Here is a 10,867-nt window from a genome sequence, read left to right as displayed (position 1 = left end):
GTGTAGTGTTATAAAATGGTGAGAAAACAAAATAAACCAGCTATTTAAAAACGAAAGCCTAAATTCATATTCATCTTTTAAAAACAAGCAAACTTAATAGCTATACAGAAAATAATAACCAAATGTTTTAATTTTTTTGCAGCAGTGACCTCAAGGGAAAAAGAGTGTGTTACGTAACAATTGACCAATCCCGGAACTGTTTACTAATTGCCTACTGGGGGCCAGGCTCCATGTTAGGTACTGTAGGGAACTGCACAAGGTGTAACTGCCCTTGAGGAACGTACCATTTCGCTGGGGAGCCAAGACTACTATAGAAAAGAATATGAAGTGGCCCAAATTCCAACTAGGGCAGGGATTCAGAGAAAGAACAGCTCTCTGGAACAGCCAGGAGCCAGCCTTTGGGAGACGGGCCAGTGTTTTGACCGGTGCTCCCTGCACAACCTATAGGAGCCGACTCCCTAAACTGTAAGTCTCAGAAGGCTTCAAGAAACAGTTTTCATCTAATGATGAGCCCAGGCCTTTGCCTTTTTTTTTTTTTTTTTTAAAAGATTTTTAGTTGATTTTTACAGAGAGAGGAAAGGAGAGGGAGAGAGAGAGAAACATCGATGAGAAGGGAAACATCGATCGGCTGCCTCCTGCACACCCCCATTGGGGATCTAGCTCACAACTCAGGCATGTGCCCTGACCAGGAATCGAACTGGCAACCTCTTGGTGCATGGGTCGACACTCAACCGCTGACCCACACCTACAGGCAGCCTTTGCTTTTTATCCAGTAGAAAGCCAGTAATTTGTCCTGATGTGTCAAAGAAACCAACCCCCTGCTTGCACTTTTTTTCTAAATTACTTTAGTATTTTAGAGGCAGCCTGCTTCTTCCCAGAAGCGATGCTTTTGTGGCACACAGCAGCTAGTAAAAGAAGCTTCTAGATGCAAGCATAAACCTGAGGAGGATGCCTGCTTTTAAAGCAGAGCGCCAGAGGGCAACATCTCCATGTGAAAGGTGTACTTGCTTTCTCCTCCATTCCTGGCCAACTGTCCTTGGGCTAAGAGGCCTGGGATGCATCACTGGGCCTCAGTTTCTCCTCTCTATGCTTCTGTGCATGTTTAGGGCAGAGGGGTGAGAGATCTGGTCATGTGTGCTAGAATCCTTCTTCTAGTGAACAGAGAAACAATTCTAATGCAAAAGTTATAGCATATTTTTGTACACCTGCGTCATAATAACGACCTACAATAAACATCAGAATTGGGGAACAGAACAGTTATTTTGTTTCGTACCTTCTAATACAGTTGTCTCCTCCTGCTTTTTGTCCAGCACAAGTTGCTCCATTTCCTTCCTCAGATCCTCCTGATCTAAGTTACAGGCATCAAAGGCATCACTGACAAACTCAGAAACGCCTGGGCTGGTAGAAATCTCCTCTTCATCCTGAAATGCAACAAATAAGCTCTGGAAACAGTTTTCTAAGCGACATTTATAGGCTAGACCTCTTGTTCATGGTCACCTCACAGTTTAATACAGCATCATTTTCGTTTCCTCCCTCTGCTAATCCAATAGTCACTGCTCTCCAACCTTCTAACCTGCACAGTTGATTGGTAACGAAACAAGTTACAACCTGAATCTATTGGGTTCAATCACAGTTTGGATCACTCCAATCATTCTGTCCAATCCCCGATGAGCACACCTAGAATGATTTATGCCAGGGAATTGCCTCAAGTCTGAGCTGTAGGTCCTTAACTATACAAGTACTGGACCCTTCTTTAGATAAGACCTGTATTCATAAGTCATTTGAAATGATATCTCAGATAGTTAACACAATGACTTCATTTCCAGACATCAACTACTAGGTACAATGTAAAACTGTATTACCTCTTGAGTTTTAAGCTGAGATTTGATTACGACAGGTGGCGTTTTGGGCCGTACTGCCTCTAAGAAGTGAGAATAAAAGAGACAATAATTGCTTGATTCAATTCTGAATACACATAATAATAACAACTAAAAAGTCAACAAGTTTAATGATATTAGATAATTTACAGAAATGAACTTTTAATATTATGTTTTCACTTTTTACATTATTATAAGAAACTAATAGCCCTGCGCATGAATTTGTGCGCCAGTGGCTCTCTGTGGGGCCTGGCCACTCTGCGCCCGCTGCCCAGAGGCCCATCCATGGCCGGGTGCAGAACGCTTGCCTCGTGGTCAGGGTGACAACGCAAGCGTAACTGACCCCTCCCCTCCCCCCAGTGCCAGCTGCTCAGAGGCCCTCTGCGGCCAGGGTGGAACGCTTGCCTTGTTGCCGTGGTGACAAAGCAAGCATTCCACCAGGCTGCTCACGCTGCCCACTCTCAGCGGCTGCCCCTCCAGGACTGGGGGACTCCAGCGGGGCTGAGAGGACTGGGTGCCGCCATCTTGTGGCTATGGGTGCCGATATCTTTGTGATGAAGTGATGGTTAATTTGCATATTACCCTTTTATTAGATAGGATAGCCAGGTGAAAACATCCTAACCTCTTTCTTTTGGGGATATTTTAAACGTCATCATATTCGATGCCCATTATACAAGCTTGACAGCGGGAAATAAATTTTTTTTACTTCAGTGTTAGCAAAATCCATTTGAAGAATAGTTCTGCTCTTTCTTTTAGGATAATGAGAATTAAGTTATTTACCAAGTTTTCCTCTTGTCACAAATGCTGGAAAGTTCAAAGTAAAGTGCAATGCTCAATCACAGCTTCTCCTTTTCTCATGGCTACATTTTGCCATCTTATAAACCTTACTAGATATACAGTCTTTAATGAGCCCTGTCTTACGCCCTTTTTGTTACATGGGCAGTATTTGGTAAAATTGCATTTTCCAATAAAATTAAGAAAATACAAAAGAATGACAGACACTTGGATTCATATAAACATCTATATGTAAAATGCCAAATTTCACTGTGCAGAGCAGTTTCATTATATTAGTGGTCTGAACAACCCAACCCTTAGGACACACCACTATGCATAATTACTTAAAATTGCATGAATGGAAGAGTCTACAGTTGTAAATAGTACCTATACAAAGCAGATAGTCATGAAATGTTAAAAATAAAACAAAATTGCCTAGCTGGTGTGGGTCAGTGGTTGAGCATTAACCCATGAACCAAGAAGTCACTGGTTCAATTCCTGGTCAGGGCACATGCCTGGGTTTCAGGCTTGATCCCCAGTAGGGAGCGTGCAGAAAGCAGCCAATCGATGTTTCTCATCAATGTTTCTATCTATCTCTCTCTCTTCCTCTCTCTCTAAAAATAAATAAAAACATATTAAAAATATGTACTTCTTATTTTAATTATTCTTACAGATATTAAGTCATTGCTGATATTAAATCATTCCCTAATAACCAGAGGTAAACTGTCACAATAAGAGTCAAATGTGTAATTTAATGGTGCCTGGCTCTGAGCTGGGTATTTGTAACTTGGAGTGGAATGGAGCTTAGTTCTGCTCTACAGACTACAGCACTGGGGAGACACTGGGTTGAATGGAATACTGAGAAACAAAGAAAAGGGGTGGACTGCTCAGTGGAGGTGGTAAAGAGCAATGAAAGAAATGGGAAGATGACTGGTAGTCAAGGGAGAAATAAAAAAAAACCCGTGCCCAGCAGGTGTGGCTCCGTGGTCGAGTGTGGAACCATGAACAAGGAGATTATAGTTTGATTCCAGGTCAGGGCACATGCCTGGGTTTTGTTCTTGATCCCCAGTAGAGGGTGTGCAGGAGGCAGCCAATCAATGATTATCTCTCATCATTGATGTTTCTATCTCTCTCCCCCTTTCCCTTCCTCTCTCTGAAATTAATACAAACATATTTAAAAACCAAACCAAACCAAACCTGAAGAATAAGAAAAAGATAGCAAAGTAAAGGAAAGTTTGGTGAAGACTTGTGAGTTGCATCAGAGAGAGCATTATCTTCTGGAAAGAAGAGTTTTCCTTTAGATAATGATGACATTTCTGGCACATACAAGATGACAAGCTCATGAGGGTCTCTACATTGGGAATATTTTAAAAGTAACTCTCCTTTTCACAGCGAGTTCTCTGAATATACCTGTCAGTGGCAATGCATCATCTCTGCCATGGCTCTTCTCTTTTCCGGCAGCCTGCTGCTGGGCGGCCAGGGCAGTGAGCTGGGCTGACTGCTTAATCAGGGACACACGGTAAAAGTAGTTCCTCCAAAACACTTCTTCCTTCACGCTTTTAAAGACAAACAACAACACATTTGAGCATGCAGGCACACAGATGCATGCAGGGGTTATTTGTTGCATGGAGATTGGAACAGATGATTTTTAGGGGCATTTGCAAATCTAAGGGAGGCTCCAAGGAGTTCTTATTTGCTTACTTTTGTTTGTTAATATATTTTTACTGATTTCAGAGAGGAAGGGAGAGGGAGAGAGAGAAACATGAATGATGAGAATCATTGATTGGCTGCCTCCTACATGCCCCCTAATGGGGACTGAACCCGAAACCTGGGCATGTGCCCTGACCAGGAATCGAACCATGACCTTCTGGTTCATAGGTTGATGCTCAACCACTGAGCCACCACAGCTGGGCTTATTTGCTTTTGAAATGAAAGCTGAATAACAGGGTAAAATAAAACTTAGAGCCTCAGCATTTTTAGATATTTTAATGATACCAAATTTCCTTCAGCCAAGGAAGACTGGGTGCTGCTGTAAAAGCAGCACGATCACCTGGGAAACTGGAAACAGAGCCAGGACCCCACCAATTATTTGCTGTTTACTGAAGAATTAAGAGCGTCCAAGCAGTGAAAAGAAAGGATTGTGGGTGTTGTTCCTTATGAAAGGAAATGCTTGGTAGCTTGCAAATAACTAGCAATCTGTAGGAGTCAGCACAGAGGTGGGAGATGGTTGATAATGCAACATGTGAGTCTGAACTGGATCCTTTCGCTAAAAAAGGTACCGTATTTTCCGGCGTATAAGACGACTGGGCGTATAAGATTTTCCTGGGTTAAAAAGTCGTTTTATACGCCGGAAAATACAGTAGTCCAATATACCTTAATCCATTATATCTAATCCCATCAATATAGTCCAATATACCATAGTTTCTGGCGTATAAAATGACTTTTTTTAAAAATAAGATTTTTTTTTTTAATTTTTAAATATATTTTTATTGATTTTTTACAGAGAGGAAGAGAGAGGGATAGAGAGCTAGAAACATCGATGAGAGAGAAACATCGATCAGCTGCCTCCTGCACAAGATGTGCCCGAAACCAAGGTACATGCCCTTGACCGGAATCGAACCTGGGACCCTTGAGTCTGCAGGCCGACGCTCTATCCACTGAGCCAAACCGGTTTCGGCTAAAATGGCTTTTTAACCCAGGAAAATCTTATACGCCCAGTCGTCTTATACGCCGAAAAGTACGGTATTATTGGGACATGTGGTAAAATCAGAATAGGGTCTGAGAATTAAGAGAGTAAAAACCTGGAAGTGACATTTCCTGATTTGGGTGGTTACATAGTGGTTATGCAGAAAAATCCTTGTTTGTAGAAAATACACACTAAAGTAATCATGAATGATGGAGCATCAGAATGACTCAGAAAAATGACAAAGAAAAAAGTTCTTTAGACTGTACTTCTCACCTTTCTATAAATTTGCTGATGAATGTACCCCCCACCCCCCACCCCCCAAACCAAGGACAGCCAAGGAACAGCTTTGGTGACTTGTGGGATGTGTGTGGTGTTTTTTGTTGTTTTGCCTGGAGGAGTTGTTTATGTTCTAAAAATGCTTTGCTAGTAAAAATGACAAGAGTATAAGAGAATGTCTCTTTACCTCCTGCTTTATTAGAAGGTTCTTAGAATGGGGGAATATCAAGGAAGAAAGTATGACTGATGCTAGATACAGCCATCTTTTCTTTCATTAATCCCACCAACATTTACTGAGCCCACATGCACTAGGCCCCATGCTAGGTGCTGGGGGGCGGGTTAAGGGATGGATAAGACAAGTTGTCAACACAGATGGTCACGGCTATAATGACCTCTTACTTGCTCAGTTCTGACCATGTGCCAAGAAGCATTTCCCAAACTCAGGTGGCCTCAAAAGTCTCTTTTTCTTTTCTTTTTTTTTAATAGACCCTTTTTGGGGGGCTTTCATTTCTTATTTTTATTGATTTCAGAGAGGAAGGAAGAGGGAGAGATAGAAACATCAATGATGAGAGAGAACCATTGATTGGCTGCCTCCTGCAAGCCCCCCACTGGGGATCAAGCCGACAACCTGGGCATGTGCCCTTGACTAGAATTGAACCTGAGACCCTTTAGCCCGCAGGCCGATGCTTTATCCACCGAGCCAAACCGGCTAGGGCAGAAGTCTCTTTTTCTTATAGCACCTCTTGGAAGTAGTTTGGCAGGAGGGAGACTTGGTTTAACAGCAGTTAGTAAGAACTTCTAGCCGACTACAAGTTTAGCCTGGAATTACCAGTATGCTACAGCTGCTGGAAGAGCTAATGAAATCTTAGGCTGCACACAAGATTCACTACAGTGTGCTCTTCTGCAATCAGACAACACACCATATCCACTTCGGAAAACTTACTTTCAGAAGGTAATCACTGGGAAGGTGAGGGGTACATAGACTTAGACACCTGGGGAACAAATGCAGGACCTAGGGCATTTACCGGGGTAAATTCAGGAGCCTTAAACCATAACACCACAGCCATACAAAAGTGAGATTAACTTTCCCATGAGGTAGTGAGCGGCCTGAATATTTTCAAGGGCACTTTTTGTTGTTGTTAATCCTTACCAGAGTGTATTTTTTCCATTGATTTTTTTTTAGAGATAATGTAAGGGAGGGGGAGAGACAAAGAGAGAAACATCAATGTGAGAGACACATTGACTGGTTGCCTCCCATACGTGCCCTGGCCCAGGGCCAGGGATCAAGCTTATGACCAAGATATATGCCCTTGATGGGAATTGAACCCGAGACCCTTCAGTCCGCAAGTCAACACTCTAACCACTGAACTACCCGGCCAGTGCTCAAGGTCACATTTACTTCTGAACTCTAGGAAATGTCCAAAATGAACAGTGTACTATCTACAGTGGATCACTGGCAATGTTTGCTCTCTTAATAAAAACAAACATCTGGCCCTGGCCAATGTGGCTCAGTTAGCTGTGCCTCGTCCCATGTACCAAGGGGTCACCAGTTCAATTCCTGGTTGGGGCACATGCCTGGGCTGGGGCTTGATCCCCAGTAAGGAGGTGTGTAGGAGGTAGCTGATCGATGTTTCTCTCTCACATCGATGTTTCTCTCTCTACCCCCCTCCCACTTCCCCTTCCTCTCTCTAAAATCAATAAAAACATACTTAAAACACACACACACACACACACACACACACACACACACACACACACACAGTGGATTATTTTCTTTTCCTAGAGTCCTCTCCCTCTTGATGTAAGAAGCAGTCACAGGCACACTGCAGAAGTATTTGGTTACCCTCTGATGGGAGTCACAATGCAGATGACATAGTAAAGGTTCTAAGAAGCCTTACAATAAAAATCCATCTAATGTAGCAACTCCCAAACATTTATTTGACCATTTATGCTCCAAGGACTATTTTAAGACATTAGTATGCTGTGAACAGCCTCTAGGAAACAACGGGCACATGTACAAGTCTGTGTCCCAGGAAAGGATTGTGATTTCCCTACTGTCACCAGAGTAAAGGCCTCAGAGGGTGCCTTTGATGCACCAACAAGGCCCTGTCTCTTGCCAGCACTGCCGTCATAGGGAAGTGCTAACAAACTAAAAAGCATTTTGCAATACAGAGAATATGTTTGTTTTCTCTTCTAAATTGTTCCTGCTTAGTGATGGCTTCTGCTCAGAGAAAGTGTCTCAAATGATCAAAGTTGCATTTCTGCATGTCAGAAGGAAAACTCCTTATTTATGTGTGATGGCTCATTTTTGTTTTGTATTATTATGGAAATTTAAACCAAAGTGGAGAGACTAGAAAAAAGAAACCCCATGTACCCTGGACCTAACTTTAAGAAATACCACCATGGCCCTGGCTGATTGGCTCTGGATAGAGCGTTAGCTTGCAGACTGAAGGGTCCTGGGTTCAATTCCGGTCAAGGGCACACGCCTGGGCTGTGAGCTCAATCCCCAGTAGAGGGCGTGCAGGACGCAGCCAATCGATTACTCTCTCTCATCATTGATGTTTCTAACTCTCTCTCTCCCTTCCTCTCTGAAATCAATAAAAATATATTTTAAAAAAGACGAAAAAAAAATACCACCATTTTGCAAGTCATGTTTCATCTATGCCTCCTCCCCTGCACACAACACTTTTCTTTGGGCAGAGGTTGGAAAATTTTAAGGCAATGACAGATATCACATCCTTTCATCTATAAACTAGAGGCCTGATGCATGAAGATTCGTGCAAGAATGGGCCTGCCTTCCCCTGGCTGCTGGAACCGCCTTTGCTCTGGCCAGAGCCACCTTTCCGCCTTCCCACGTTGCCCATAGGCCCGGAGCTGCTGGGGTGGTGCAGAAAGCCTGCATCATTGCCATGGCATCCCACCCCCGGCCGCTTGGCACCTGAGGATGCAAATTAACCCACCATCTTTGTTGGGTTAATTTGCATACACTCCTGAGTGGCTGGTGGTCATTGCGAAGGTACAGTCAATTTGCATCTTTCACTTTTATTAGTGTAGATACTTCAGTAAGCATTTCTAACAGATAAAGACTTATAAAACCAACCCTAATTTCTAAAAGCATCCCTAACAGAATCAGAGTAGGAAAAGTGGAATTATATTACTTAATGGGCAGCTTACTTAGCCAGCGACAAATCTGAAATACTATTTGCCAAATACCAATTCTGCAAGCTTTAAAAAAATCTAAAATTACTGTCAGCAGTGAGAGGGAGGCCAGAATTGTTAAAAACCGAAACTATGGACAGTGATATGCCTGCCAGGAGCACCCCAGGCCACATGTCCCAGCATCTCAGGGCCTCTGGACAGTCCCTAGAGCGCTGGCAGGGAGCACACTGCATGGCCCATGTTGATTCCAAGGTCTTCAAGCTGACAGAGCCTTCAGGTGCGAAGTCCACCTGGACCCCAGAGCTTGGCTGCTCCTCTCTCAGAAAGAGGCAGCTATTCAAAATAGGTACAGCCTCAAATTCTGAGATAAAAGAGCTTCAAACAGATACATACAAATGAAGTGTTCAAAAGCCAACTCCCAGGGTTTTGTTTAGCGTAACAGTAATTCATCATCAATATATTAGTGATTACGGAGAGAAGAGTTTCACTAAAAAGAAAAAAATAAAGGATTCTATATAACTTGTTCCAAATCTGGGCTCAAAACAGGAGGAGCAGTGGAGAGGCCCTCAAGGAGCGTTGAGATGGTCTGGACTCCCGTGGTGCCCCTTCCAGCCAGGGACTGTGTTCCCACACAGCAGAGACTGAAGATCCACTATGAGCCAAGCCACCTGCACTCAGGGTTGGCTGGCACAGTTGAGAATGGGGATAGAACGATGTACGGAAGCAACAGGGGCCAGGTTCTGCCTGTTATTCTGCCCTCTGCCAGGCAGGGGGCTGAGGAGCCCTCTTGGGGAAACCACCAGGCCTAAAAGGCCTATGGGGACACACAGCCCCAACTATGTCTCAGCAGGGTGCCTTCACCCAAAGGACGGGTAAAGAAAAGCCTGCAACATCAAAGACAGAGCCCCAAGCAAACACAAAAATTCACAGAAAAAAGCAGAGAGAAAAGAGTCATCTTGAGACTACTCTTCATGTCCATATAGTAAGAACATAGTGCTAGAAAAAATGGAACACTCATGTTGCTGACTCTAGAAACGTGACACTCCAAACCAGGGACTGGAATTAGAAAAGGTGAGGAAGAGCCTGTGGTGGCAGAGGGGACGAGGAGAGGGCCCACTGCTGATGGCCATCACAGAAGACATGATGCTTGTGCTGGAACGTCAAGGACAGGCAGGGACCTGGGGAGGGGACACTGCCTTTGGGCAGAGGAAAAGCCTCAGGTGGGAAAGAGGACAAGAACAGTGCTGCCGGGGAGCAGAGCGGAGTGTAGGGAAGGCAGCAGCCGGTCCTGATGGGCCTCACAGACGTTAACTTAAATGCACTCTACCTTCTAAGCAGGGATGAAAGAGCACATCTCACATCTCAGCCCCACCCCAAATTTCCCAAAAGTCCACTCTTCATTTCGATTCTATGGCACCCTGTGTGTGTGTGTGTGTGTGCGTGTGTGTGTGAGAGAGAGAAAGAGAGAGGAAGAGAGAGAAAGAGAGAGAGAGAGAGGAAGAAAGAGAGAGAGAGGGAGAATGGTGCTGAAGGGCCCTAGAGCCCATTTTTATGAAGAGAGTCTGAGACTTTCCTGGCCCCCATTCCATAATTCTCCCCTGATACTGTGCACACCACTGAGGCCATCAGAAAATCCAAATACAGCCCAGTCAGCATGGCTCAGTGGTTGAGCATCAAACTATGAACCAGGAGGTCACGGTTTGATTCCTGGTCAGGGCACATGCCCAGGTTGCGGGCTCAATCCCCAGTAGGGGACATATAGGAGGCAGTCGATCAATGAGTCTCTCTCATCATTCATTCAATCTCTCTCTCCCTTCCTCTCTAAAATCAATAAAAAAATATTTTTTAAAAAAGAAAGAAAACACAAATACACGTTTCGTGAGCAGCGCCACTCAGGCTCGCGAATACAGTGCTTACAGTTTAGGAACAAGGGCGAATCTCATCCTGCTCAGCAGTTCATCTTCTTGGAGCATGACCAGGGCAACAGGGTACATTTGATCAAAGTCAAAATGAAACTGCACGCCGATTGGAGGGTCACGAAGGAAGTTCCTCTTGTCCTTTGATGAAAAGGGGAAAAACCACAGAACACAATTAA

At 44.0% G+C, this 10,867-nt stretch overlaps 1 protein-coding gene across 1 annotated transcript in view; it reads right to left on the bottom strand.

The window, feature by feature from the left end:
• SYAP1 (synapse associated protein 1) overlaps nucleotides 1-10,867 on the bottom strand; it is a 33,761-nt gene that overhangs the window by 5,424 nt on the left and 17,470 nt on the right. The window contains exons 5-8 of the mRNA XM_079765740.1: nucleotides 10,690-10,829; nucleotides 4,062-4,207; nucleotides 1,863-1,921; nucleotides 1,274-1,421 (exon numbers count right to left, since the gene is read on the bottom strand). Of these exons, the coding sequence (XP_079621866.1) occupies nucleotides 1,274-1,421; nucleotides 1,863-1,921; nucleotides 4,062-4,207; nucleotides 10,690-10,829 (493 nt within the window). The remainder of the gene's footprint in view (nucleotides 1-1,273; nucleotides 1,422-1,862; nucleotides 1,922-4,061; nucleotides 4,208-10,689; nucleotides 10,830-10,867) is intronic.

The sequence above is a fragment of the Cnephaeus nilssonii genome (genome assembly GCF_951640355.1).
Source record: "Cnephaeus nilssonii genome assembly, chromosome: X".
Lineage (NCBI taxonomy): Eukaryota > Metazoa > Chordata > Mammalia > Chiroptera > Vespertilionidae > Cnephaeus > Cnephaeus nilssonii.
Note: the sequence above shows the minus strand (reverse complement) of the source record. Positions and strands in the feature narration are given on the sequence as shown.